The sequence below is a fragment of the Lethenteron reissneri genome, chromosome 13 (assembly GCF_015708825.2).
Source record: "Lethenteron reissneri isolate LAM-NWPU_2019-01 chromosome 13, ASM1570882v1, whole genome shotgun sequence".
Lineage (NCBI taxonomy): Eukaryota > Metazoa > Chordata > Hyperoartia > Petromyzontiformes > Petromyzontidae > Lethenteron > Lethenteron reissneri.
The window spans coordinates 592,632-619,258 of record NC_083791.1 but is presented as its reverse complement, the minus strand read 5'-3'; the positions used below and the strand labels follow the sequence as shown (position 1 = coordinate 619,258).

The 26,627-nt window shown below is 57.0% G+C and overlaps 1 protein-coding gene across 1 annotated transcript; it reads left to right on the top strand.

Annotated features, from left to right (window-relative positions):
• The first annotated feature begins 1,746 nt into the window (after positions 1-1,746).
• LOC133341992 (uncharacterized) lies at positions 1,747-26,345 on the top strand. The gene is made up of 7 exons (XM_061550843.1): positions 1,747-2,142; positions 16,809-16,896; positions 18,644-18,730; positions 18,895-19,488; positions 20,162-20,626; positions 21,134-21,252; positions 22,019-26,345. Exons 2-7 carry the CDS (start codon positions 16,845-16,847, stop codon positions 22,238-22,240), a joined length of 1,539 nt encoding a protein of 512 aa, XP_061406827.1. The 5' UTR covers positions 1,747-2,142; positions 16,809-16,844; the 3' UTR covers positions 22,241-26,345.
• The last annotated feature ends 282 nt before the right edge of the window (positions 26,346-26,627 follow it).

Genomic DNA, 26,627 nt, shown 5'->3' with positions numbered 1-26,627 from the left:
AGTAGGTGGGTGGGTGAGTGAGAAGTGGTTGGGTGAGTGAGTGGGTTGGTTGGTGAGTGGTGGGTGGGTGGGTGAGTGAGGAGTGGGCTGGGTGAGCGAGTGGGTTAGTTGGTGAGTGGGTGGGTGAGTGAGTAGTTGGCTGCGTGAGCGAGTGGGTTGGTTGGTGAGTGGTGAGTAGGTGGGTGGGTGAGGAGTGGGCTGGGTGAGTGGGTGGGTGAGTGGTGAGTGGGTGAGTGAGGAATGGGTTGGGTGAGTGGGTTAGTTGGTGAGTGGTGAGTAGGTGGGTGGGTGAGTGAGGAGTGGGCTGGGTGAGCGAGTGGGTTGGTTGGTGAGTGGGTGGGTGAGTGTTTGAATGGATGTGAATGAAGGAGTGGTTGAGTTAGTGAATAGATGAGTGACTGAACAAGTGAGTTAACGAGTGAGTAAATTAGTGAATGAATTGATAACTTAATGAGGGAGTGAATGGATGAGTTAACGAGTGGATGATGGGTGAGTGGGTGAGTGAGTGGGTGAGTGAGTACGTGGGTGGGTGTGTGAGTGAGTGGTGCATTCGGTGGGTGAGTGAGTCAGGAGTGGGTGCGTGAGTGAGTGGGTGAGTGAGTGGGGGAGTGGGGGAGTGGGTGAGTGGGTGGGTGGGTGAGTGAGTAGGTGGCTGGGTGAGCGAGTGGGTTGGTTGGTGAGTGGGTGGGTGAGCAAGTGGGTTAGTTAGTGACTGGGTGGGTGAGCAGGTGGGTGGGTGAGCGAGTGGGTTGGTTGGTGAGTGGTGAGTAGGTGGGTGGGTGAGTGGTGAGTGGGTGAGTGAGTGAGTCAGTAGGTGGGTGAGTGAGTAGGTGGGTGAGTAGGTGGGTGTGTAAGTGGCTGGGTGAGTGAGGAGTGGGCTGGGTGAGCGAGTGGGTTAGTTGGTGAGTGGGTGGGTGAGTGAGTAGTTGGCTGCGTGAGCGAGTGGGTTGGTTGGTGAGTGGGTGGGTGAGTGTTTGAATGGATGTGAATGAAGGAGTGGTTGAGTTAGTGAATAGATGAGTGACTGAACAAGTGAGTTAACGAGTGAGTAAATTAGTGAATGAATTGATAACTTAATGAGGGAGTGAATGGATGAGTTAACGAGTGGATGATGGGTGAGTGGGTGAGTGAGTGGGTGAGTGAGTACGTGGGTGGGTGTGTGAGTGAGTGGTGCAGTCGGTGGGTGAGTGAGTCAGGAGTGGGTGCGTGAGTGAGTGGGTGAGTGAGTGGGGGAGTGGGTGAGTGGGTGGGTGAGCAAGTGGGTTAGTTAGTGAGTGGGTGGGTGAGTAGGTGGGTGGGTGAGCGAGTGGGTTGGTTGGTGAGTGGTGAGTAGGTGGGTGGGTGAGTGGTGAGTGAGTGAGTCAGTAGGTGGGTGAGTGAGTAGGTGGGTGAGTAGGTGGGTGGGTGAGTGGCTGGGTGGGTGAGTGAGGAGTGGGCTGCGTGAGCGAGTGGGGTCGTGTCGCGGCGCGTGCGTGCTCCGAGTCGAGTCACGATGTCGTGAGCGAGTCGAGAGCCGGGACCTCTGCCCCCCCCCCCCCCCGCGTCGATCTGCTGATGAAGATAACCACGAGGTCACCACCTCCATTAGCGTCGTGCGTGAGCGCGTCTCATCATCATCATCAGCAGCACCCCCCCTCCCCCTCTACCCCTTCACTCCGCCCAACCTCCTCCCCGTGAGCTGAGTCTGGGCCGGATGCCGGGCGGAATAAAATAGGGAGGGAGCAGCAGGAGGAGGAGACGGAGGGGGCAGCAGCAGGAGGAGGAGACGGAGACTCGCAGAGAGGGCGAGGAGGAGAAGTGTCGCGCAGTGAGGCGCTCGGCACGCCCGTGGAGACGCGGGACACGAGAAGAGGGACACGAGGCACGGGAGACGGAGACACGGGACACGAGAAGAGAGACACGGGAGACACGAGAAGAGGGACACGAAAAGAGAGACACGAGAAGGGAGACACGGGAGACACGAGAAGAGAGACACGGGAAGAGAGACACGAGAAGAGAGACACGGGAAGAGAGACACGGGAAGAGGGACACGGGAAGAGAGACACGGGACACGAGAAGAGAGAGACGAGAAGAGAGAGACGGGAAGAGGGACACGGGAGACACGGGAAGAGGGTCCCGGAGTCAGCGCGGTCGCTCTCTCAGGTGAGACGAGTACGGAGCGCGCAACACGTGGGCTTTGTGAGTCTATGGTGTGTGTGGTGTGTGTGTAGTGTGTGTAGTGTGTGTGTAGTGTGTGTGTGTAGTGTGTGTGTAGTGTGTGTAGTGTGTATGTCTATAGTGTGTGTGTCTGTAGTGTCTATAGTGTGTGTGTCTGTAGTGTCTATAGTGTGTGTGTCTGTAGTGTGTCTGTAGTGTGTGTGTCTATAGTGTGTCTATAGTGTGTGTGTGTCTATAGCGTGTCTGTATTGTGTGTGTTGTGTGTCTATAGTGTGTGTGTCTATAGTGTGTGTGTCTGTAGTGTGTGTGTCTATAGTGTGTGTGTCTATAGTGTGTCTACAGTGTGTAGTGTGTGTCTATAGTGTGTGTGTCTATAGTGTGTGTCTATAGTGTGTAGTGTGTGTGTCTATAGTGTGTGTGTCTATAGTGTGTGTGTGTCTGTAGTATGTGTGTGTAGTGTGTGTAATGTCAGGTCCTGGCAAGGATTATTCAACATCGCCTTGCTAGGCACGCTTAGGAGAGGCTTACGGAGCCCCAATGTGGTTTCAGGAAAGGGCGGTCCTGCACAGATGTCATATTTTCTGTCCGTCTGCTACAGCAGAGGTGTAGGGAATTTCAACAAGACCTACATCTCTGCTTTATTGACCTGGTCAAGGTCTATGATACCATCAGTAGGCCTGGGCTCAGGGTTGTTCTTCGTACTTTCGGAGTCCCTGACCCTCTGCTCACGATCATTAAGGACTTTCCTGATGGTGAGCGGGCCCGGGTAAAACTACGTGGCCGAGAGTCAGAGCCTTTCCCTGTACACCTTGAGGTGCGACAGGGATGTCCTCTGGCTCCCACATTATTTAACATCTATTTTGACCACGTAGTTCGTGAAGCCTTCAATAGCTATACCGGGGGAATCTCCATTTGGTACAGATATAATGGGAGGCTGATCGATGCCCGGGTGCGATCAAGGGATGGCTCCCTATTGGTCAACCACGTTATGAATGCCGATGATTTGGTAATAGCTGCTCATTCAGAGGAGGAGTTGGAGACGCTGCTGCTGAGACTGGAGCGTGCCACTAAGAGGTGGGGCCTTACCATCAGCCCCACCAAAACTAAGCACCTGCCTGGGTGTTTTGTGCCATCGGACACTCCACCCCCACAACTCCCAATCGGTGATGGGGTAGTAGTGGAGAGAGTGGAGAGTTTCCCATACTTGGGCAGTGTGCTTATGACCGGCTCCAGTTTAACAGCAGAGGTCTCTCTCCGAATCAGTCGAGCGGCAATATATTTTCATCGGTTGCGTAACGCTGTGTGGAAGCTACCTGGTCTGTCGCTCCGCACGAAGCTTCAGGTCTTCTCGGCCACAGTCATTCCCTCCCTTCTCTATGCTTGCGAAACGTGGACCCCCCTAATGGAGCATCTTCGCCGGTTGGAAACATTTAGGCTGGCCTGCCTGCGATCCATCCTGGGTTTAACCAGGCTGGATTGTGTGAGGAGCTCACAAATCCTTGAAAGATCTGGGCAAAGTCCCATCGGTGAGTTCCTCCGGCAGGCAAGGCTGCGTTGGCTGGGTCATGTAGCCCGCAAGCCCAGCCACCGCATGCCTAAACAGCTTTTGTTTGGCCGGATCGACGGGGCTAAACGGGCGCGGCACGGGCTAGAGAAGAGATGGAGTGATGTGGTACAGGAAGACGTGGAGCTGAGTGGACTTGCCGATGACTGGTACCAGCGGTGTCAAGATCGGCCTCTGTGGAGGAGGCTCGTGAAGGACGCTACTGGGCAGTTGGAGGCAGTCGCCCTCCAACAACAACGGAGGGTGGAGGAGCGACGCTCACAACAACGAGCGGAGCGCCGGGTGGCTAAAGCACAGCAAGTTGGCACAGTAGGGGGCACAGGTGGTGCATCAGCCAGTCATCTCAGTCAGTCGACCCGTGGCACCTGGGTCTGCCCCGTGACCTCCTGCCAGCGGGCGTTCGACACTTCACGTGGCCTCAAGGTGCACATGGCCTGGCACAAGCGTCGTGGTGACGTCACCGCCACTTAGTGGCGAATGGCGGTTGTTGTTGTTGGTTGTTGTCTATAGTGTGTGTGTGTCTATAGTGTGTGTGTGTCTACAGTGTGTGTCTATAGTGTGTGTCTACTGTGTGTGTGTCTATAGCGTGTGTCTACAGTGTGTGTAGTGTGTGTAGTGTGTGTGTCTATAGTGTGTGTGTCTATAATGTGTGTGTCTATAGTGTGTGTAGTGTGTGTGTCTATAGTGTGTGTGTCTATAGTGTGTGTGTCTATAGTGTGTGTAGTGTGTGTGTCTATAGTGTGTGTGTGTGTCTATAGTGTGTGTGTGTGTGTCTATAGTGTACACAGTCTATAGTGTGTGTGTGTCTATAGTACACACAGTCTATAGTGTGTGTGTTTGTCTATAGTGCACACAGTCTATAGTGTGTGTGTGTGTGTCTATAGTGTACACAGTCTATAGTGTGTGTCTATAGTGTACACAGTCTATAGTGTGTGTGTGTCTATAGTACACACAGTCTATAGTGTGTGTGTCTATAGTGTGTGTGTGTCTATAGTGTGTCTATAGTGTATGTGTCTGTAGTGTGTGTGCGTGTGTGTGTGTGTCTATACTATAGACACACACACACTATAGACACACACACACTATAGACACACACACTATAGACTGTGTACACTATAGACTGTGTACACTATAGACACAATATAGACACACATACTATAGACACACACATACTATAGACACACACTATAGACACACACACACACTATAGACTCTATAGTGTGTGTGTGTCTATAGTGTGTGTGTCTATAGTGTGTGTGTGTATAGTGTGTGTGTGTCTATAGTGTGTCTATAGTGTATGTGTCTGTAGTGTGTGTGCGTGTGTGTGTGTCTATACTATAGACACACACACACACACACTATAGACACACACACTATAGACACACACACACTATAGACACACACACTATAGACACACACACACTATAGACACACACACACTATAGACTGTGTACACTATAGACTGTGTACACTATAGACACACACACACTATAGACACACACATACTATAGACACACACACACTATAGACACACACTATAGACACACACACTATAGACTCTATAGTGTGTGTGTATAGTGTGTGTGTCTATAGTGTGTGTGTCTATAGTGTACACAGTATATAGTGTACACAGTCTATAGTGTGTGTGTGTCTATAGTACACACAGTCTATAGTGTGTGTGTTTGTCTATAGTACACACAGTCTATAGTGTGTGTCTATAGTGTACACAATCTATAGTGTGTGTGTTTGTCTATAGTACACAGTCTATAGTGTGTGTGTTTGTCTATAGTACACACAGTCTATAGTGTGTGTGTGTGTCTATAGTGTACACAGTCTATAGTGTGTGTGTCTATAGTGTACAGTCTATAGTGTGTGCGTGTCTATAGTACACACAGTCTATAGTGTGTGTCTATAGTGTGTGTGTGTCTATAGTGTGTGTAGTGTGTGTGTCTATAGTGTGTGTAGTGTGTGTGTGTGTGTCTATAGTCTGTGTCTATAGTGTGTGTGTGTCTATAGTGTGTGTGTGTCTACAGTGTGTGTCTACAGTGTGTAGTGTGTGTAGTGTGTGCGTCTATAGTGTGTGTCTGTCTATAGTGTGTGTCTATAGTGTGTGTGTCTATAGAGTGTGTGTCTATAGTGTGTATGTGTGTCTATAGTGTGTGTCTATAGTGTGTGTGTCTGTAGTGTGTGTGCGTGTGTCTATAGTGTGTGTGTGTCTATACTATAGACACACACACACTATAGACACACACACACTATAGACACACACACACACTATAGACACACACACACTATAGACACACACACACTATAGACACACACACTATAGACTGTGTACACTATAGACTGTGTACACTATAGACACACACACAATATAGACACACACACACTATAGACACACACACACACTATAGACTCTATAGTGTGTGTGTGTGTCTATAGTGTGTGTCTATAGTGTGTGTGTCTATAGTGTGTGTGTGTCTATAGTGTGTGTGTCTATAGTGTACACAGTCTATAGTGTACACAGTCTATAGTGTGTGTCTATAGTACACACCGTCTATAGTGTGTGTGTGTCTATAGTACAACAGTCTATAGTGTGTGTGTGTGTCTATAGTACACACAGTCTATAGTGTGTGTGTGTCTATAGTGTACACAGTCTATAGTGTGTGTCTATAGTGTACACAGTCTATAGTTTGTGTGTTTGTCTTTAGTACACACAGTCTATAGTGTGTGTGTTTGTCTGTAGTACACACATTCTATAGTGTGTGTGTCTATAGTGTACACAGTCTATAATACACACAGTCTATAGTGTGTGTGTCTATAGTACACACAGTCTATAGTACACACAGTCTATAGTGTATGTGTGTCTATAGTGTACACAGTCTATAGTGTGTGTGTTTGTCTATAGTACACACAGTCTATAGTACACACAGTCTATAGTGTGTGTGTGTCTATAGTGTGTGTCTATAGTGTACACAGTCTATAGTACACACAGTCTATAGTGTGTGTGTCTATAGTACACACAGTCTATAGTGTGTGTCTATAGTGTACACAGTCTATAGTGTGTGTGTTTGTCTATAGTACACACAGTCTATAGTGTGTGTGTGTCTATAGTGTACACAGTCTATAGTGTGTGTGTGTCTATAGTACACACAGTCTATAGTGTGTTTGTGTGTCTATAGTACACACAGTCTATAGTACACACAGTCTATAGTGTGTGTGTGTCTATAGTGTGTGTCTATAGTGTACACAGTCTATAGTACACACAGTCTATAGTGTGTGTGTCTATAGTACACACAGTCTATAGTGTGTGTCTATAGTGTACACAGTCTAGTGTGTGTGTGTCTATAGTACACACAGTCTATAGTGTGTGTGTGTCCATAGTACACTCGCTGATGGGATGTTGTCGGACGCGCTGCGGCGGTCGCGTTGATGCGGAGGGAGCGACGCGTGGAGCCGGTGGGGAGAGAGAGCCAGGGGGGGAGAAAGAGCCAGGGGGGGGAGAGAGCCAGGGGGGGGGAGAAAGAGCCAGGGGGGGGAGAGAGCCAGGGGGGGGAGAGAGAGCCAGGGGGGGGAGAGAGCCAGGGGGGGGGGAGAAAGAGCCAGGGGGGGGAGAGAGCCAGGGGGGGGGAGAAAGAGCCAGGGGGGGGAGAGAGCCAGGGGGGGGAGAGAGAGCCAGGGGGGGAGAGAGCCAGGGGGGAGAGAGAGAGCCGGGGGGGGGGAGAGAGCCAGGGGGGGTGAGAGAGAGCCAGGGGGGGGAGAGAGAGCCAGGGGGGGAGAGAGAGCCAGGGGGAGAGAGAGAGCCAGGGGGAGAGAGAGAGCCAGGGGGGGAGAGAGAGCCAGGGGGGGAGAGAGCCAGGGGGGTGAGAGAGAGCCGGGGGGGGGGAGAGCCAGGGGGGGAGAGAGCCAGGGGGGGTGAGAGAGAGCCAGGGGGGGGAGAGAGAGCCAGGGGGGAGAGAGAGCCAGGGGGGGAGAGAGAGCCAGGGGGGGAGAGAGAGCCAGGGGGGGAGAGAGAGCCAGGGGGGGAGAGAGAGCCAGGGGGGAGAGAGCCAGGGGGGGGGGGAGAGATCCAGGGGGGGAGAGAGCCAGGGGGGGAGAGGGAGCCAGGGGGAGAGAGCCAGGGGGGGGGGGGAGAAAGAGCCAGGGGGGGGGAGAGAGCCAGGGGGGGGAGAGAGAGCCAGGGGGGGGAGAGAGCCAGGGGGGAGAGAGAGAGCCGGGGGGGGGGAGAGAGCCAGGGGGGGGGTGAGAGAGAGCCAGGGGGGGGGGGGAGAGAGCCAGGGGGGCAGAGAGAGCCAGGGGGAGAGAGAGAGCCAGGGGGGGAGAGAGAGCCAGGGGGGGAGAGAGCCAGGGGGGGTGAGAGAGAGCCGGGGGGGGGGGAGAGAGCCAAGGGGGGTGAGAGAGAGCCAGGGGGGGGGGGGGGAGAGAGAGCCAGGGGGGAGAGAGAGCCAGGGGGGGAGAGAGAGCCAGGGGGGGGAGAGAGAGCCAGGGGGGAGAGAGCCAGGGGGGGGGGGGGGAGAGATCCAGGGGGGGAGAGAGCCAGGGGGGGTGAGAGAGAGCCAGGGGGGGGGGAGAGAGAGCCAGGGGGGAGAGAGAGCCAGGGGGGGAGAGAGAGCCAGGGGGGGAGAGAGAGCCAGGGGGGAGAGAGCCAGGGGGGGGGGGGGAGAGATCCAGGGGGGGAGAGAGCCAGGGGGGGAGAGGGAGCCAGGGGGAGAGAGCCGGGGGGGGAGAGAGCCAGGGGGGGGGGGGAGAGAGAGCCAGGGGGGGGGGGGGGAGAGCCAGGGGGAGAGAAAGCCAGGCGGGGGAGAGAGCCAGGGGGGAGAGAGAGCCAGGGGGGGAGAGAGCCAGGGGGAGAGAGAGAGCCAGGGGGGGAGAGAGCCAGGCGGGGGAGAGAGCCAGGGGGGAGAGAGAGCCAGGGGGGAGAGAGCCAGGGGGAGAGAGAGCCAGGGGGAGAGAGAGCCAGGGGGAGAGAGAGCCAGGGGGGGGGAGAGAGCCAGGGGGAGAGAGAGAGCCAGGGGGAGAGAGAGCCAGGGGGGGAGAGAGCCAGGGGGGGGAGAGAGCCAGGGGGAGAGAGAGCCAGGGGTGGAGTCCGTAGCTCGCGAGCCCCGGGGTTTCCCGCTGTCTCCACTGCGCCCCCTCCCCCCCGACCCGCACGGAGCGAGGGGAGCGGCGCGCACCGCAACTCGACGCGGGTCGCCGCGGGTTCAGAGCGCGGCGCGCTAACGACTGCGCCACCGCTCCTCCTCCTTGCTCGACCCGCGGCGTCAAATCTGCGGAGGTGTCGCGGTTCGCTCACTGAGGTCGCACTGAGGTCTCCGTTCCGCGAGGACGCGGGGACGCAGGGACGAGGGGGGCGCATCGCGGGGGCATTGGACTCGACAGAGCAGCAGGCGAGGGGAGCAGAGAGAGGAGGGGGAGGAGGGAAGAGACTCGCACACAGACTCACACTCACACAGACTCACACTCACACAGACTCACACAGGCTCACACTCAGACTCACACACTCACACTCAGACTCACACTCACTCAGACTCACACTCACACAGGCTCACACTCAGACTCACACTCACACAGACACACTCACACTCAGACTCACACTCACACAGACTCACACTCACACAGGCTCACACTCAGACTCACACTCACACAGACACACTCACACTCAGACTCACACTCACTCAAACTCACACACAGACTCACACACAGACACACACACAGACTCACACTCACACACACACACAGACTCACACTCACACAGACTCACACTCACACAGACTCACACACACACAGACACACACACAGACTCACACTCACACAGACTCACACTCACACAGACTCACACTCACACTGACTCACACAGACTCACACAGACTCACAGTAACACATACTCACACTAAAGACTCACACAGAGTCACACTCGTACTCATCAGACTCACACTCAGACACACACAGATACACACAGACTCACTCAGACTCACACTTCTTACATCGACTCAGGAAGCCACTGGACCTATGCATGTTTAAAGCATCTAGATTAAAAAGTAATTTATGTCGAAGTGCTTCATGCGTTTAGTTTGTTTCCTTCCCCCGTACCTCCGATTAGCGCAGTTGGCTACGTACGGTGCGAACGAAGTTCAACATAGGTGCATACACGCGCTCACACACACACGCGCTCACACACACACGCGCTCACACACACACGCGCTCACACACACAGACACACGTGTGTGTGCGACACGTGTGTGCTACACGTGCTCTGTGTGCACACACACACGTGTGTATGCGCATAGTACAGTACACATCGATAGTGCAATCCCCGAAAGGAGCTTCTAGCACGTGGAGCGGAACGTCGGACATCACACCGAACAATACGCGGTACATCCCCCCCCCCCCCCCATTAACGCAGTGTGGGGATGGGGGGAGGGGGGATGTCGCAATCGCTGACCCGGGGCGGGGTTGGCGGCTCACGGGGTCCGCCCGGAGGCGGTGGAAGGGGCCCGGTTCTCGGTGTCGTGACGTGGGGTGGATTGGGGGTGGGGGTCGCGGGGGGAGGGGTGCGTAGGGGGGTAGACGCAAGCTGGCGGGGTCGTCTCTGTCTCGGCTGGGGGGGGGGGCGCGCGGAGACCGCGAGGCCCACGAGGGGCCCTGGCGGCCTCGCGGGCTGCCGCCGGTTGGTGCACGGGGGAGACGCAGAAAGAGAGGTGGTGGTGAGGAGGGCCCTGCGGTGTGGTGGGTGAGCAGGTGCGAGGGTGGGTGAGTGAGCGGGTGGGTGAGGTGAGTGGGTGAGTGGGCGGGTGAGCGGGTGAGTGGGCGGGTGAATGGGTGGGTGAGTGAGTGGGTGGGTGAGCGGGTGGGTGGGTGAGCGAGTGGGCGGGTGGGTGAGTGAGTGGGTGGGTCAGTGGGTGAGCGGGTGAGTGAGTTCTTGTGGCCTGCAGTCTTGTGGTGGTGGTTGAACACAACCGGGAGCTGTCCTCAACACGGGCGGAGTAACCACCGAGTGAAGTTCCCTACAACAGTGGCCACGGCAGTAGTAGCGATCAAAGAGCGAGTGGGCGAGTGAGTGGGCGAGTGGGTGAGCGAGTGGGCGAGTGAGCGAGTGGGCGAGTGAGCGAGTGGGCGAGTGAGCGAGCGGGCGAGTGGGCGTGCGAGCGAGCAAGTGAGCGAGCGGGCGAGTGAGTGGGCGAGTGAGCAAGCTGATTGCGCGAGTGAGTAGGTGATTGGGTGAACGAGTTGGTGAGTTCACGAGTTATTGGGTGACTGAGTGCGTGAACGCAGAAGGGATGAGACGAAATAGTCAGTGCGACGCGCATATACCGATGTGCGGACAGCATGCCACCGACATAAGTCGCATGCCACCGACAGCAGCAGAATGGCAACAACAGCAGCAACATTATCATGGCACCAGCGATTGCAATTCCCTGATTGCAGTGACTCAGAGATTCTAGGAAGCGGGAGATGGTGGAGTCCGTTGCGTCCACGACGCGAAGCCACAGTCCGTGACGGCAGTGGCCCTGCTGACGATCGCAACTGTGGGGGGGGGGGGTTGGAGAGACCCCACGGAGACACCGCGAGCCGCTGTGCGCGATCGCCCGGCACCTTCACACGACCGCTTCCACTTCGATCTCCGAGCGCAGAGAATCGGCGACGCGTGCGGTTCAAGACGCGCGGAGCGGCTGCCCGCTGCTGCTGCTGCGCTTCGGAATTCGCTCTCTTCACAAGTTCCCAGGGACCCCGCTCCGTCTGTCAAAAACCCGCTTCGTTATCGTCACATTGCTACGGGGTTCGGCCACCACAATAACAAGAAGAGACGTTTTTGTACAAATCGGCAAAACCCCAAAAAACCTCCACATTTCAATGTCCCGCAGTGCACTGCGCAGGTGAACACGAGACGGCCCTCAAAGACGTCACGAGGCAGTCCCTGAAGAGGGCCACATGCGGCTCCGGAGCCGCAACTTGTGTCGCAACATTGGCTCGTGCTGATTGTTGCCGCCCGCTGGACGTGTTGGGAACCCTTCGGTCTGCGCTGCGGCTACTTGGGCACCCGTGGCTTTGGTCGCACAGAGGGAGGGAGGGAGGGAGGAGGCCGGGGGGGGGGGACGGTGCCAGAGGCCGCCGGCTGCCCCCCCCCCCCCGAGGGCCCCCCCCCCGTGCTCGAGTGTCTGGTCATGCGACTCAGGCAACGCAGCCTTACCTGGCAGAGGAGCTCACCGATGGGACTTTGTCCACATCTTTCAAGGATTTGTGAACTCCTCACAATGCAGCCTGGTTAAATCCAGGATGGATCGTAGGCAGACCATCCTAAATGTTTCTAACCGGCGAAGATGTTCCATTAGGGGGGCGCAAGCGTAGAGAAGGGAGGGAATGACCGTGGCCGAGAAGACCTGAAGCTTCGTGCAGAGCGATAGACTAGGTAGCTTCCACATAGTGTTACGCAACCAATGAAAAGATAATGTGGCTCGACTGATTCTGAGTGAGACGTCTGCTGTTAAACCAGAGCCGGTCATTAGCACACTGGCAAGGTATGGGAAACTCTCCACCGTCTCCACAACTGTCCCATCACCAATTGGGAGTTGTGGGGGTGGAGTGTCCGATGGTAGAAAATACCCAGGCAGGTGCTTAGTTTTGGTGGGGCTGATGGTAAGGCCCCACCTCTTGGTGGCAAGCTCCAGGTTCAGCAGCAGCACCTCGAACTCCTCCTCCGAGTGAGCAGCAATTAGCAGATCATCGGCATACATAACGTGGTTGAGCAATAGGGAGCCATCCCTTGACCGCACCCGGGCATTGATCAGCCTCCCATTGTATCTGTACCAGATGGAAATTGTAGCGGTACAGCCATTGAAGGCTTCACGAACTACGTGGTCCAAATATATGTAAAATAATGTGGGAGCCAGAGGATATCCCTGTAGCACCCCAAGGTGTACAGGGAATGGCTCTGACTCACGGCCACGTAGTTTGACGCGGGGCCGCTCACCATCATGAAGGTCCTTAAGGATGGTGAGCAGTGGGTGAGGGACTCTGAAAGCACGAAGAACAATCCAGAGGCCAGCCTACTGATGGTATCATAGGCCTTGAGCAGGTCAATAAAGCACACACATGGACTAAGATGCACACATGGGCCTACAGACACGCAAAGAAATTGACTTACACTGACTAACATGGAGGCATGCACACACATCAACTAACACACACGCACATGGACTCAGACACACTCACACATATGGACGTACACACATACAGCGACTCACACACATACATACGTGGACTCACACACACATTGACGTAAACACACATATGTACTTACTCACACACATATGGACTAAGACACACACACATGGACTTAGACACACATAGATAGACTGACACACACACAGCCCTACACACATACACATGTGACACACAGACATCTACTTGAGATACACAGACATGGATGAACACACACATATGGACTCACACAAACGCATTGACTTACACACACACATCGAGTGACACACACATGTATAGACTTACATACACATGTGGACTAACACACACACATATGGACTGACACACACATACACATGGACGTACAAGGCCACATCACAGACTGGCAGACCGTCGCAGCGTCATAAAAGCGCAGCAAAAAAAGGGAAAATTTAGCAACCTAAAAATAAAGAGTTTTGTGCACACAAACATTATTATTATAATATCTCCCAACGTATTTGTTTGATAATAGTAAGCAATCAATGTGAGTTCGTATATGCACACAAACATTATTATAGTAATGTTTGTCAACTAATGTGTTTAACAATAGTAAACAATGGACTTGAGTTGTTAGCGTAAGAAGCAAGGAACTTTGTACTTGCCATAGGCGTGTTGAGGCCTTGTGCCATTCGTAGTCCCCGTCCTGGCCTACATTGGCGAGGAGGTGGAGTTGGCACGTTGCCAGGCTAGGGGCTGGGCCGCTACCCCCCCAGCATCCCCCGCCCGTGCAAGAATAATGTAATGTAAGCACTAAAATATTATTATCTACGGAGTCTGTACTATAAACTGGACGCATCGTGTTAGGGGGGGCGAAGAAGACATGACACTGAAGAAATATCCGCAGCGTTATGTGTGTATGTATTGGCTGTAAAACGCATAAAAGGAAATGTCCCCCGTGAGCTCGAGCGAAGGCACAGCACTTGGCAGGGTCCGCCCCCCCACGCAATTGGCGTCAGTTGGTACGGTCGATGTCGCGCAATAAGTAAATAAATAATAAAACGGCACAAATGTGTTAATTAAACTACTTTAAAGTTTAGGGATGGGAAAATGAAATAGCCTATTCCCACCGCGGGGCTTAGGGCGTGCCGCCTGGCAAATTTTGTTTCTACATATAGCCCACCGTCCGAGAGCCAAATCCCCCGCAAGCGCGAGCGCGCAGAGACTTTTATATATAAAAAAATAAAAAATAAAAAGAAGAAAAAGAAAGAATACTGGCAAGGGAGGTCCCATGATGTGTGCATCTATGTTGAACTTCCTTCGCACCGTACGTAGCCTACCGCGCTAATTGGAGGGGGGGGCTAAAGCCCCCCCCCCAACCTGCCCCCCTCCACCGCCACCAGCCTGGGCAGTGGCGGCTCACAGGGGGAGGGCCATGGGGGGCTACCCTCCACTCCCCACTCACTTCCTCTTGAGACCCTGACCATCCGTGTTTATTGATATTTAGCACAGAGAGACGACACGCGATGATGCTGCTGCTGTTACTCGTGTCGGAGGGAGGGAGCCGCTCTCCCAGCCCTCGCGTTGGGACGTTTCTGGGTCGGCCTCTGAGCCGAGGCCACCACCACCACAAGCAGCACCACCACCACAAGCAGCACCACCACCACAAGCAGCACCACCATCACAAGCAGCACCACCATCACAAGCAGCACCACCACCACAAGCAGCACCACCACAAGCAGCAGCACAAACAGCAGCACCACCACAAACAGCACCACCACAAGCAGCAGCACCACCACCACAAACAGCACCACCACAAACAGCACCACCACAAGCAGCAGCACCACCACCACAAACAGCACCACCATAAGCAGCACCACCACAAGCAGCAGCACCACCACAAGCAGCACCACCACAAACAGCACCACCACAAGCAGCAGCACCACCACCACAAACAGCACCACCACAAACAGCACCACCACAAGCAGCACCACCACCACAAACAGCACCACCATAAGCAGCACCACCACAAGCAGCACCACCACCACAAACAGCACCACCACAAACAGTACCACCACAAGCAGCAGCACCACCACCACAAACAGCACCACCATAAGCAGCAGCACCACCACCACAAACAGCACCACCACAAGCAGCACCACCACCAGCACCACCACCACAAGCAGCAGCACCACCACCACAAGCAGCACCACCACCACCAGCACCACCACCACCACAAGCAGCACCACCACCACCACCAGCACCCTCCCCCCCCAGTCTCCACTTGTACACACAGAGCCCCCCACCACCACACACCCTGCGTTTGAGCAATCCCAGCAGCAGCTCCCCAGCACGTGGAGCGAAACGTCGAACATCATCCCGAAAACGATCCTCCAATACCGTAATCCAGCGGCAGCGTTTGCTTGAGCAAGCGAGCCCCGCCCGCGGCGGTCTCGCCCCTTCTGGGTCTCATCAGCAGCGGCGGCAGCCCTCGTTCAACAACCGCCGCCACGATTTAGCAGCGGCGGGGAGTCGCAGCGGCTGCTGCTGCTGCTGCCTCTGTGGGGGTTCACGCAGAGTTCACGACGGGCACGGCTCGCGCGGGGCTCTCTAGACACACGCAGAGACACAGACACAGATACACACACACAGACAGAGACACACATACACAGACAGACACACACACACACACAGAGACACACACACAGACAAACACACAGAGACACACACACATAGACACACACACATAGACACACACAGAGAGACACACACAGACACACACACAGACAGAGACACACAGACACACACAGACACACACACAGAGACACACACAGACACACAGACAGAGACACACAAGACACACACACAGACACACACACACAGACACACAGACCGACACACACACAGACACACAGACACACACACACAGACACACACAGAGACACACACAGACACACACACAGACAGAGACTTTCCCTTCGCGAGGGGCTACGAACCGCCGAAGTCATCGATGTCGAGTTCACGCCCCCCCATCCGCCCCCGCCTGGGTTAGCGAGCGAAGAAGGTTCCCTTTCCATCTGTTCCATCTGCGTGTTCCTCGCGAGAGTGCAGCGCTTGCCAGCGCCGCTGTGTGTGTAACAGTGTGTGTGTGTAGCGGTGTGTGTGTGTGTAGCGGTGTGTGTGTAACACTGTGTGTGTGTAACAGTGTGTGTGTATGTGTAGCACTGTGTGTGTAGCACTGTGTGTGTGTAACAGTGTGTGTGTGTGTGTAACACTGTGTGTGTGTGTAACAGTGTGTGTGTGTAGCGGTGTGTGTGTGTGTAGCGGTGTGTGTGTAGCAGTGTGTGTGTGTAGCGCTGTGTGTGTGTAGCGCTGTGCGTGTGTGTAGCAGTGTGTGTGTAGCAGTGTGTGTGTGTAGCACTGTGTGTGTGTGTAGTAGTGTGTGTGTGTAGCACTGTGTGTGTGTGTAGCAATGTGTGTGTGTAGCAGTGTGTGTGTGTAGTAGTGTGTGTGTCTAGCCACGTGTGTGTGTGTGTGTAGCTGCGTGGGCGGTTCAGATATCGCCTAAAACTGATGGGGTCCATTCTCTCAGCCGATGTGAAGAATGCGATCTCCGCATGAGAATCAGTATTGCGGATGTCGAGTGTGCAGGTGGTGCAACTCCGCCAGGGCCCATGCGACCCGCGCTTGTTGGCCTATTTGTGTGAATGTGTTGGCCTCTCTCTGTGTGAATGTGTTGGCCTCTCTGTGTGAATGTGTTGGCCTCTCTGTGTGAATGTGTTGGCCTCTCTGTGTGAATGTGTTGGCCTCTCTCTCTGAGTCTTTTGGCCTCTCTGTTCATCTCCACGTGAGTGTCTGGATTCCCGTGCCCGCCCCTCACCGGCACCGCCGCTCTCTGCGCACCGCGCCGCAGGAGCAGACCCCGTGCCACGAGCGTGGAGGAGCAGACATGGAGCTCGCGATCCAGGAGGTCCCCTCTCCACTCGAGTACCTCCCGCAAGGTACCGCACCGGCGCCGCCGCTCCAGTGCCGCTGGCACCACCGCGCGGGCGTTGCCCCGGGCGCCTCGCTTCCGTCACGCCGCTTCGCGACGTTCGATGCTTCGCTCCGCGTGGCGCCGCCTCGCATTTGCGGTTCCCGAATTGAACCGTCTCCTGGCACGTCGGGAAGTGATAAACGTCGCGGGCACCGCGCACATAAAACCTTGCGCCCCGAGGTGGGATCCGCTCCAACGACACCCCACGGCTCCCCGAGGGTAGAGAGTGGCAGGACATTGGGAATGTTTGTATGTGGAAGCATAGCGAGCGTGGGAGCAGGGGGTGCCTTGCCCCCCCCCCCGCCCCCCAGCGACCAACGCTACGAGTTGGGGCCCCCCTTGACAGCCACCGCACTACGGAGCTGTCGTGGCTGCCTTTTGCGAAGACGGAGCGCCCGTACAGCGCTAAATGTTCGAGACCCTGATCTGAACGATGATGTGATTAGGCAAGAGGAGCCGCGATGTCTAATAGCCGAGGTGCGAGACGAATCAAATATTGGGAACCCATCGGACTGATTGCCGCACCCCGTGAGCTGATCGTTGCTACGCCACTGGTTGTACGTATGTTGAACTTCTCTCGCACCCTACGTAGCCAACCATGCAAATCGGATGACAAACTAAACACAAAAAGCAGTTCTAAGGAAATTAGTTTTCAATCTGGATGGTTTAAAAGTGCAGTGACATCATAATGTCGGTTGAGGTGAGTTGAAAAGTGCCATGAGCTACCAAGTCCAGTAAATCAGGTTTTATTTGAATTCTTTTTATTTGAATTATGTTTATTATTTTTATTTCACCAGGTCAGGCCCACTGAGCTATATGTAGCTGTTTTTCAGAAGCGACCTGACCACAAAATGGCAGCCAACCGAAGTGGCTTATCACGTGGACATTTATAACAGCCAAATACGCTGAACGGGTGTTGATTCTAAATGTAGAGGGGGAAACCGGAAGACCCCGAGAAAGATCCACGCGGGAAAAACACGCAAACTCCAAGTATACAGCAGCAGCAGGCGTCAGGGTCGGTATCGAACCCACGCGCTCCTGTGTAGCAGGCGAGGTGGTCAACATCTCCTGGCCGCCGCCACGGCACCCTGAGGCACTGCGAGCATCTTGGTCTCCACTCTGAGCCGAGGGACTGTGGAGGCTTCTCCTGGCTGGGATTTATCGTTTCCTATGGGGAGGAGGGGATGTGGAATCTGTCGGTGAAGGGAAAATGCGGATCGTCTGGATTATATGAAGATGTTTTTGTTGTTGTCGTCGTCGTCGAAATAAGCCGCGAGTCTTGAGATTCTCACGATGCGCGGCGCAGACTGTCACGGCCACTTCCAAACCCTTGCGATCGTCTCCAGACGGCTGCACTCTCGGGCGTGGGGTCACGGCTGAACGCGGCGCTTTGTGTACGTTAGGGGCGAGCCGGAACGCTTCCGCCGGTACGTCCACCACGCGGATGCGGCTCGGACGGCCTCCCGTGCTTTATGGCCGCACGCGAGAGAGACGTAAAATGTACGCCGTGACCTTTGAGCAAACATCTGTGCAGAGCGAGAGGCAGAGGGAGAGAGGAGAGGCATGGGAGAGAGGCAGGACGGACACAAATTCCCTTGTTTACATTCCTGGCGGAGCATGGCTGCGATCCCTCACTCTCGCACGTGGCTCACGATCGCGCTCATTCCTCCTCCTGCTTCCTCCTGCCCCTCGTTCCTCTTCCTACATCGCAGAGTGGCAAGAGGAAATGAAGAACTACCTCATGGAGCCGTCCACTCCCTCCTACTGTGACCAACTCAGCTCCCTCAACTTCACGAGCGGTGAGCGTCCGCACATCTCGCACGACGGCCCGCGTCCGTGACGCACGGCAGCCCGCGTCCGTGATGACCGCCGTGCTATGAGAACAATTGCGAACGCGCTTAGCGATAATGACGACGACGATCGTGGTCGTCACAGAGAGCATCTGCGCGTTATCCCTCCGCAGGCTACGGCCTGGAGAGCAGCCAGTACGTGCCGCACGCCGAGTCCAGCGAGCCGGGCTTCATCTGCGAGTCCTTCCAGACGCTGCACGACATCACGTGGGAGGAGGTGCTGTGCCTGGCGTCCTCGCAGGGCCCGGCCCCCCGCCCGGAGCCCCCCGCGGGCCCCGCCGCAAAACCCAAACTCTACGTCCCCGCCGCCGCCATGCAGCAGCAACAACAACAACCGCAGCATCACCAACAACAACCGCAGCATCATCATCATCAACAACAACAACCTCAGCATAAACCTGCTGTGGTGGTGGCGGCGCCGTCCCAGCAGAGCGAGATGGAGGCGGACTGCCACTACCGGCTGCTGGCGCACGCGCGCATGCAGCCGGGGCCTCCGTGCGGCGCTCGGGAGCCGCCGCCCGGCGCCGTCGCACTTTTCCACGGCGGCGGCGGCGATCGACGGAGCGCGGAGGCCGCCCACGGCGGGGACCGTCGGCTGGCCCACGGCGGGAGCCACGCGCCGGAGATGTTCCGCGCCACCGCCGTGAAGCAGGAGAGCGGCACGCAGATCGTGCTGGGGGGAGGAGGCGGTGGCGTCACCACTCAAGGTAGCGACCCCCCACCCCCCCCCCCCACGCTCCATCACTGCCCGGCACGTTGCTGCTACTGCTGCCCCGTCATGCTGCGTGACGTCGGCTGGACGAGGTATCGTAGCGCCACCATCTCTGGGCACGCCGGGACCTCGGAGTGCCCAGACTAGAAATCTGAGCACCCCTCGCGGGAGTTCACGCGGACGTCATGGGATCGTTCGCATCCAACACGTGACGTACTTCTTCCGCGGGCTCCCCGGCAGCATTGACCAGGGCGACCGCAGAGCTCGAACCGTGAGCCTCTGCGGCGAGCAGCGTCGCGCCATGCCAAGTGATGCACGAGGTCCGAGCACGTTTGGCACAGCATGCGGGCGTCGCTCACGATCGCGGTGTGTGCGCGTGTACGTGCGTGCATGTGCGCAGGGGGAGCGGTCGTGTAGCGGTTCGTGCTACGCTGCGCTATGAATCTGGCAACCCGAGTTCGATTCCCGCTCACGGTGCTGGGCCTCCCACAGCTCGACCTATGAGATGATAACTCGGTGTGGTGTGAAAAAACATTTTCACTGGGGAGACAAAGGCGGTCAGGCGCGGTGCTGGCCACCGACCCCCTTGTGCGCCGTGCCAACCTGCATAGGTGCTACTCACGAACAGCACTGTTGAGGCTAAACGGGGGATCTTTGCCTTTGCGCAGGAGCGTTCGGCGAGCTGATTGCGGACAAGGGCAGCGCTGGCGGCGAGTGCGTGCCCAGCCCCGAGCGCGTCTGGTGGATGCCATCACCCCTGGGCGGCCTGCAGCGCGTGCCGAGCTACAGCAGCTTCGAGGCGGACAACTTCACGAGCCTCGAGCAGCCGGGCCAACGGAAAGCGGCGGCGGCGGCGTTCGACGACTACCGCGGCCCCTACGAGCCCTCCTCCTCTTCCTTCGCCACGGCGGCGGACGCGCCGGGCCGCGGCCCGCTCGCGCCGGCGCACAAGCGGCGCTTCGGCACCAAGGCCGCGGGCTACGGCTCCGCGGAGGCGAAGCTGGCGGACGACCGCTACTATCCCGACGGCGGGAAGTCGCAGGTCACGTTCCGCGATTACCTGGGCGACGCGGCGGAGGCGAGCAGCGTCAGCAAGCCCGTGATACCGGCGGCGATCCTCGCGGGGTACACAGGTGGGGCGCTGGCGACGTCTCTCACACACACACAGATCCCCCGTGGAGCCCGGTGGCAAGTGCTGTTAGCGAGCGGCACCTGCGAAGGCCGGCACGGCACCACGCGAGGGGGTGGGTGGCCAGCGCCATGCCCGGCCGCCAGTGGCGACGTTTACCCATTATCGCATCAGGGACTCACTCGGGGAGGCCCAGGACCGGTTTAGATAATCGTCACTGGTGTTGGCCGTGAGCAGAAATCAAACTCGAGCCGTCATGTTCATAACGCAGCGCGCCAACCACGACACTACCACTCCCCACACGCACACATACGCACATGCACACACCCACACACATGCACACACAAACATGCACACACACACACACACGCACACATGCACACACACACATGCACACACGCACACACACACATGCACACACACGCACACACACGCACACACGTGCGGGAGGCACGATGCCCTGTGAGCGTTCTCCACACCAGCGTTGACGCTTGGCCCCCTCGCCCCGCAGGCAGCGGCCCCATACAGCTGTGGCAGTTCCTGCTGGAGCTGCTGACCGACACGGCGTGCCAGCCCTTCATCAGCTGGACCGGCGACGGCTGGGAGTTCAAGCTGTCCGACCCCGACGAGGTGAGGGGCTCCATCCCCCTGTCCCCCTACCCCCTCCCTGCTGTACGGCTAAGGGGGGGGGGGGGGGGAGTGAGTTGTGTGCAAGAGAGGTGATTTTCCACACATATACTGACACAACTCCTCGTGATTGTCTGTAGAATTGGAATATATAAATCTGTGAGGCTGGTGTTTATCTGCGAGGGAAGCCATGTTTTAGACAAACAGAAGATGTCCCGAGCAGAGATGATTGAGTTAAATTTTTAATTGTTCAAATTGCCTCCGCTCGAGGGAGTCGCTTCCTTCCAGAGGGTAGTTGGTCTTTGAACGTAGAGGTCAGTGTGCCCACTCTTTATCCCACCACCTGCTGATTCACCATTGGCGTACCCATACCCACATACACCATTCGGTGGAGAGAAGTAGGGGGAGGGAGTCGTTAGGAAACATTCCCCAACGTTTCCAGCCGCCGCGCCGGGAGATTGAGCCAAACCGGCTACCTCTGGATCACAAGTCCAGTGCGCCGACTGCTCCACCGCTGTGGCAGCACGACATCGCACATCCACCCCGACTGATTAACCGCCCACACCCACCCAGCGCGTCGTGTATGTGCGTGTGCGCTTTGCACGCGGTGGCACAACTCCCACGTTCCGGAGACGTTCACTCCACCGCAGTGGGGGCAAGCGCCCGGTCTACTCTCCGCTCGTTCACTCGGAGCCGCCGGCGCTACCGCCACCTCCGCCGCCAACTCTGCCGCTAACTCCGCCGCTGGGGCTGCGCGTGTGCGGTGCAGGTGGCGCGCCGCTGGGGCAAGCGCAAGAACAAGCCCAAAATGAACTACGAGAAGCTGAGCCGCGCGCTGCGCTACTACTACCACAAGAACCTGCTGTACAAGTCGTCGGGCAAGCGCTACGTCTACCGCTTCGCCTGCGACCTGCACAGCCTCCTGGGCTACTCCCCGCAGGAGCTGCATGCCATGCTGGGGGTCGGCCTCGCCGAGCACAGCAAGCCCTGACCCGGCGGCCTGGTGGCATTGGCGGCGGCCCCGGTTCCTCTGCCCCGGTTCCTCTGCCCCGGGTTTATCGTCCATTTTTCGTGGCCGTCGGAACTTCGCGGCCGCCGACCGGCGTGCGGATGTCCGACCGTCCGGGAAATCGAGTCGTGAGCCGCGTGACTTTAGTTGGGGGAGGTGGGGGTGGGGTCGGGTGGGGTGGGGGAGGGGAATTGTCGCCTGTTTTACCACACGTGCCGCCGCTGGCTACGCGGTGGCGGGCGTCCGGCTCGGTGAGGTCATCGGCGTCGTCAGGATGTGGGCACGGCCGCTGTCTTCAAAGAGGACCCCAGGGTAGTCAACCGCACGCAAAGCCAACTCTGCTCGGACGATCCACCAGCAGCGGCAGCTCTCGCACCGCTCTCCTGCCGCCGTGTTCTCAGCCGGACGCGAGAGCCTCACTCGTGGTGAGCGGCTCACCCCTGTGACCGGCTGGGGGCCGTCGCACCGCGCTCTGGGCACGATTGACGATCACCGCTTTCGGCGCTCTCTGGCCCCGTTCGCGATCCGTCCTCGAGTATCGAGCCGTTGTTGCAAAAGACTGAAAGACAGCGGCGCTGTTGTTACTCTAGAAGGTGCACGCTGGGCACGTGATCAGCGCGGCGGCGCATTCGAGATTGGACTGGACTCGTGATTACAGCCGGCAGTGACAAACGTACACACTGACTGACCGACGTATTGGACCCGTCGCCCGTGGCTCACGCAAATCATCATCACCGTCACTCGCTCCTGTGCCGATCTTAAATGGGCGCAATTAAACCAAATCTATCAGCCACTGGTTGGCCCGGCAGGCCACAGCAGCTATCGCCACTTCTCAGGTCGGTGTCTCAGTTCTGAATGAGCGCAGTGCTCATTGCAGGCTCAATGAGAAAGAGAGAGGGAGGGGTGGAGGGAATCAAGGGGGGTCGGGGGCTCAATTTGAGGTGAATTTGGAAATGGAGGATGAGAACGGATCGGAGCACGAGGAACGCGCCGCCCCGGCGCCGAACCGCGGCCACCGCGGGACCACTCCGAGCTGCGGGGCCCCACGGTGGTGCTCAGAGCGGCGCCCGGTGCGGCGCCAACCGAGAGCGAGGCTCCCATGCTTGCGGTTACCGAATCGCGCACCACCGCCCTCCCCCCTCTCCCACATCCCCACCCACCATCTCCAAACGACGTCGCGTGGTGAATTGGGAGCGGCTCGTCGCTCGCCATGCCACGAACCCTGGTGACCCGCGTTGAAGTCGGTGGCTTGGGCGAGTCCCACGGGCTGGGGAGGGAGCAACGTCGCCCACCGTCACCCACCGTGGGTGGAAGCGTTCACCCTCTCCGCATCGCCACATGAACGCCGCTGCCTCAGGCTTCTGGCTGCCTGGAGTGCCGGCAGGCGCCGCCACACGTCACGTGGGCTCGCGCGGCACGGACTCCGTTCCCGTGGGGTTCGTGCAGTCGGAGCGGGCTCCCGCGCCTGCGTCGCCGCCCGTCCCGCAGCCTGATCGTGGACACGTTCTTTGACTCTGGACACGTTCCTCAATTCCGTCACAGATTATTTTTTTCCACTGCCACTTGTGATCCGAGCCAGTGCAGGTCCCTCGCACTAGGTGAGGTTTTCCACCGGCTGTTTTGCCGAGCTGGAATCCAACCATGATGGGCCCCCACACGACATCTGATATCTGGTTCGGGGCTCAGTAGGGCCATACGTCGGCACTGAATCATCTTGGTCAGGCATGGCTCGGCTTCCGCAGTGGAAAAAGCGCGGAGGCCCACTTGTATTTCGACGCATCCCCCCCCCCGCGCAGGGATTGGTTAGCGTGACACACTGGGGGTCACGACCCCGCCACGTGACCACCAGCGTGCGAGCCTTGACCTCTGGGATGCTCGCTGAGTTGCCGTTTGCGGAATTTTAGGAACGGCGGTGGACAGTCCCCCCCCGCCGCCTCCCCGTGTCCGCACGGACCCCTGTGCCGCTGACCCCCTGCACGTGCGGGGCTGCGTGGCAGGGAGGGGTACTGCAGGCAGTAGCGATCCCCAGCCCCATGGTGCTATCATCCAAAAGCCTTGACGTGATTGTAGTAACCACTGCCTCGGCAGGGATGGCACAGGCAGAACAAAAATATATATATACAAGCAGGCGACGTTTCTGGAAATTGCTACCTTTTTTTCAGAGCACAAAGATGATCGATCTGCGTGCTATGGAGAAGGGGCATGACCCGAAACATCGCCCTATAAATACTGTTTCCGTTTTAACGCCACTGTGTTATTGCCGAATGTGTGGAGTGATTTTTTTTACGAAGATTCTCTCTGAAATATATATTTTTTCTAAGAGGCTGTAGCCAACAGACACTGCGTCACCCCGACAACTCGCTCACTCGCCACGGAGTCGCTGAGACGCCGACGTCCTCCGCAACCGTTTGTGGGCAGCCGCACAACCGGTGGCTCGAGACGGAGACGAGACGCGATTCTTTCGAGCGTCTCCTGCTCAGCGACGCGCGGCGAGGCCAGTGGATTGCGCGCCACACCAATCATCGACTGCGATCGGTCGCCACGACCCCGGATCGTGCGCTATCCCATGGTGCTGGTTCGGGGTTGTGACTGGCGACGCAGCGAGCACTGTGAAGAGAGTGGCGCTGCTCACCAGAGCCCCGCCCCGCTGCCCCCCCCCCCGCCCGGAGCGAGCAATCGAGGGGTTTTTTTTATTCCCGAAGAATCTCGCGGTATCCGCTGTAGGTCAAACATAACGTCCCGTAGACTAAATCGCAAACTATATTTTATACGAGTAATGTCTGTATACCCTAAGCCATACAGTGTCGCGCGGTTTGTTTTGTATTTTGTTACTTGTAAAGCAATAGTTAGGGTATCGGTGTATCGTATGATGCTGGCATCGGTATTATATTTTGTAATGCTCCTCTAGCCGTGTAAATTAAGATAATTCCACGACACGCGTGGCCAAGCATGTCCTAGGCGTGTGCACGGCGGCTGACGTGGTGATGTCGCGACCACGCACAGCCCCCCCCCAGTTCCCACCACTCGGCGTGCGCGAAGCCTCCGCGCGGTGCCCCGGGAAGCGGCCACCCTACCACGCGGCTCGCGGCCGCTGCAGTGCGATGGGAGTGGGGGGGGGGGCAGAGGAACCGGGACCACGATCCACGAACGATGATGTGCGGAGTCACTGAACCTCCAGTGATGGATGCACGAGCGTCCGTCGAGGCGTTCTTCACTGCAAAGCTCGCGGGCCACTGGCGGCCCCCGACGTGTGGACCCCGACAAGACACAACACGTGACAAGACCCCCCATCATTATCGTCATCGTGCTGCTGTAAAACCCAACAATAGTTTCAAATGTGTGGCGGCCCTCACACTGATGACGTCTTATCTGTAAAAGTGGCACCCCCCTTTGAAAATGAGTGGAGAACACTGATCTAGGTCCCACCAACCATTGACCCGTGAGTCTTTCATTGTAGTTTGTGTCCCCCGGCCACGCTTTGCTGATGAGTCTGAGAGGGAGCGGAATCCCCTCCGCTCAGTTCCCTCCTTGTCTCACTCACATTGGCTGAGATCAGCGCAGCAGCTCACACGATGGGGACATTTCCTTAAATCCCCTGCGCCTCTGTCCAACCATGAGTTTCAATGGGTTTATCAGCAGCAACAGCACCACCACCGTAGTTAGTCGATCTCCAGGTGGGGTTAAGTGTGGGTCACTCCCTCGTCGTCCAAGACATTTGGCCAGCGTGGGAGAAGAGGCCAAAACATATAAACATAAATATATGAACTGGAGGGAGGCTCTCTGGTTTACCAAACTTTACTGACGAGCGCACACCTCTCGTCAATAGTCGGGCTGTGTTTTACCGCTGCCATGAACACTGTCACTCGCCGCGTCGGCGCGCGTCGCCACCAGCCGTGGTTGTGGTTGTGCGGCTGAGTGCGAATGCGTCCCAGGTAGCAACACTGTAGCCGGGGGCCCACGAGGGCCGCTGTCGGCCACCACGTCGCGCCGTCGCGTCGCGTGACCAATAAAGCGCTCCTCGCCACCACCGCTCGTGTCCAGGCGCGCTTTGTCACGGCGAGGCACGGAGGCCATCGCGTGGAGAAGGGGGGGGGCGTTCGAGGCAAGGGGTTTCACCCTTTCTGGAAATAAAACAGTTGTTGTGTTAAGATGTTAAAGCAGCAAACAGAAACCTTTTGCAAGGAATCCCGTCTGCATTACCCACACACACTACTTGTGGTGAACATTCAGACAAGAAAGGGTCAAAGCTGTTCTTATATTTTGATACTGGCAATAAAGGTCCCAAACGGGGTGGGGGGGGGGGGTGCTGCTGCTGCCGCCGTCTGCACGGCCACGTGGATCAGAGAGGACTCGAGGTATGGCTCCAGCA

What these genes read in the sequence shown, in the direction of transcription:
- LOC133341992 (XM_061550843.1), top strand. Translation starts at nt 16,845, where the DNA reads ATGGAGCTCGCGATCCAGGAGGTCCCCTCTCCACTCGAGTACCTCCCG. An exon ending in CTCCCTCAACTTCACGAGCG is followed by an intron (nt 18,731 to 18,894) that starts GTGAGCGTCCGC and finishes ATCCCTCCGCAG; the next exon opens with GCTACGGCCTGGAGAGCAGC. An exon ending in AGCTGTCCGACCCCGACGAG is followed by an intron (nt 21,253 to 22,018) that starts GTGAGGGGCTCC and finishes TGTGCGGTGCAG; the next exon opens with GTGGCGCGCCGCTGGGGCAA.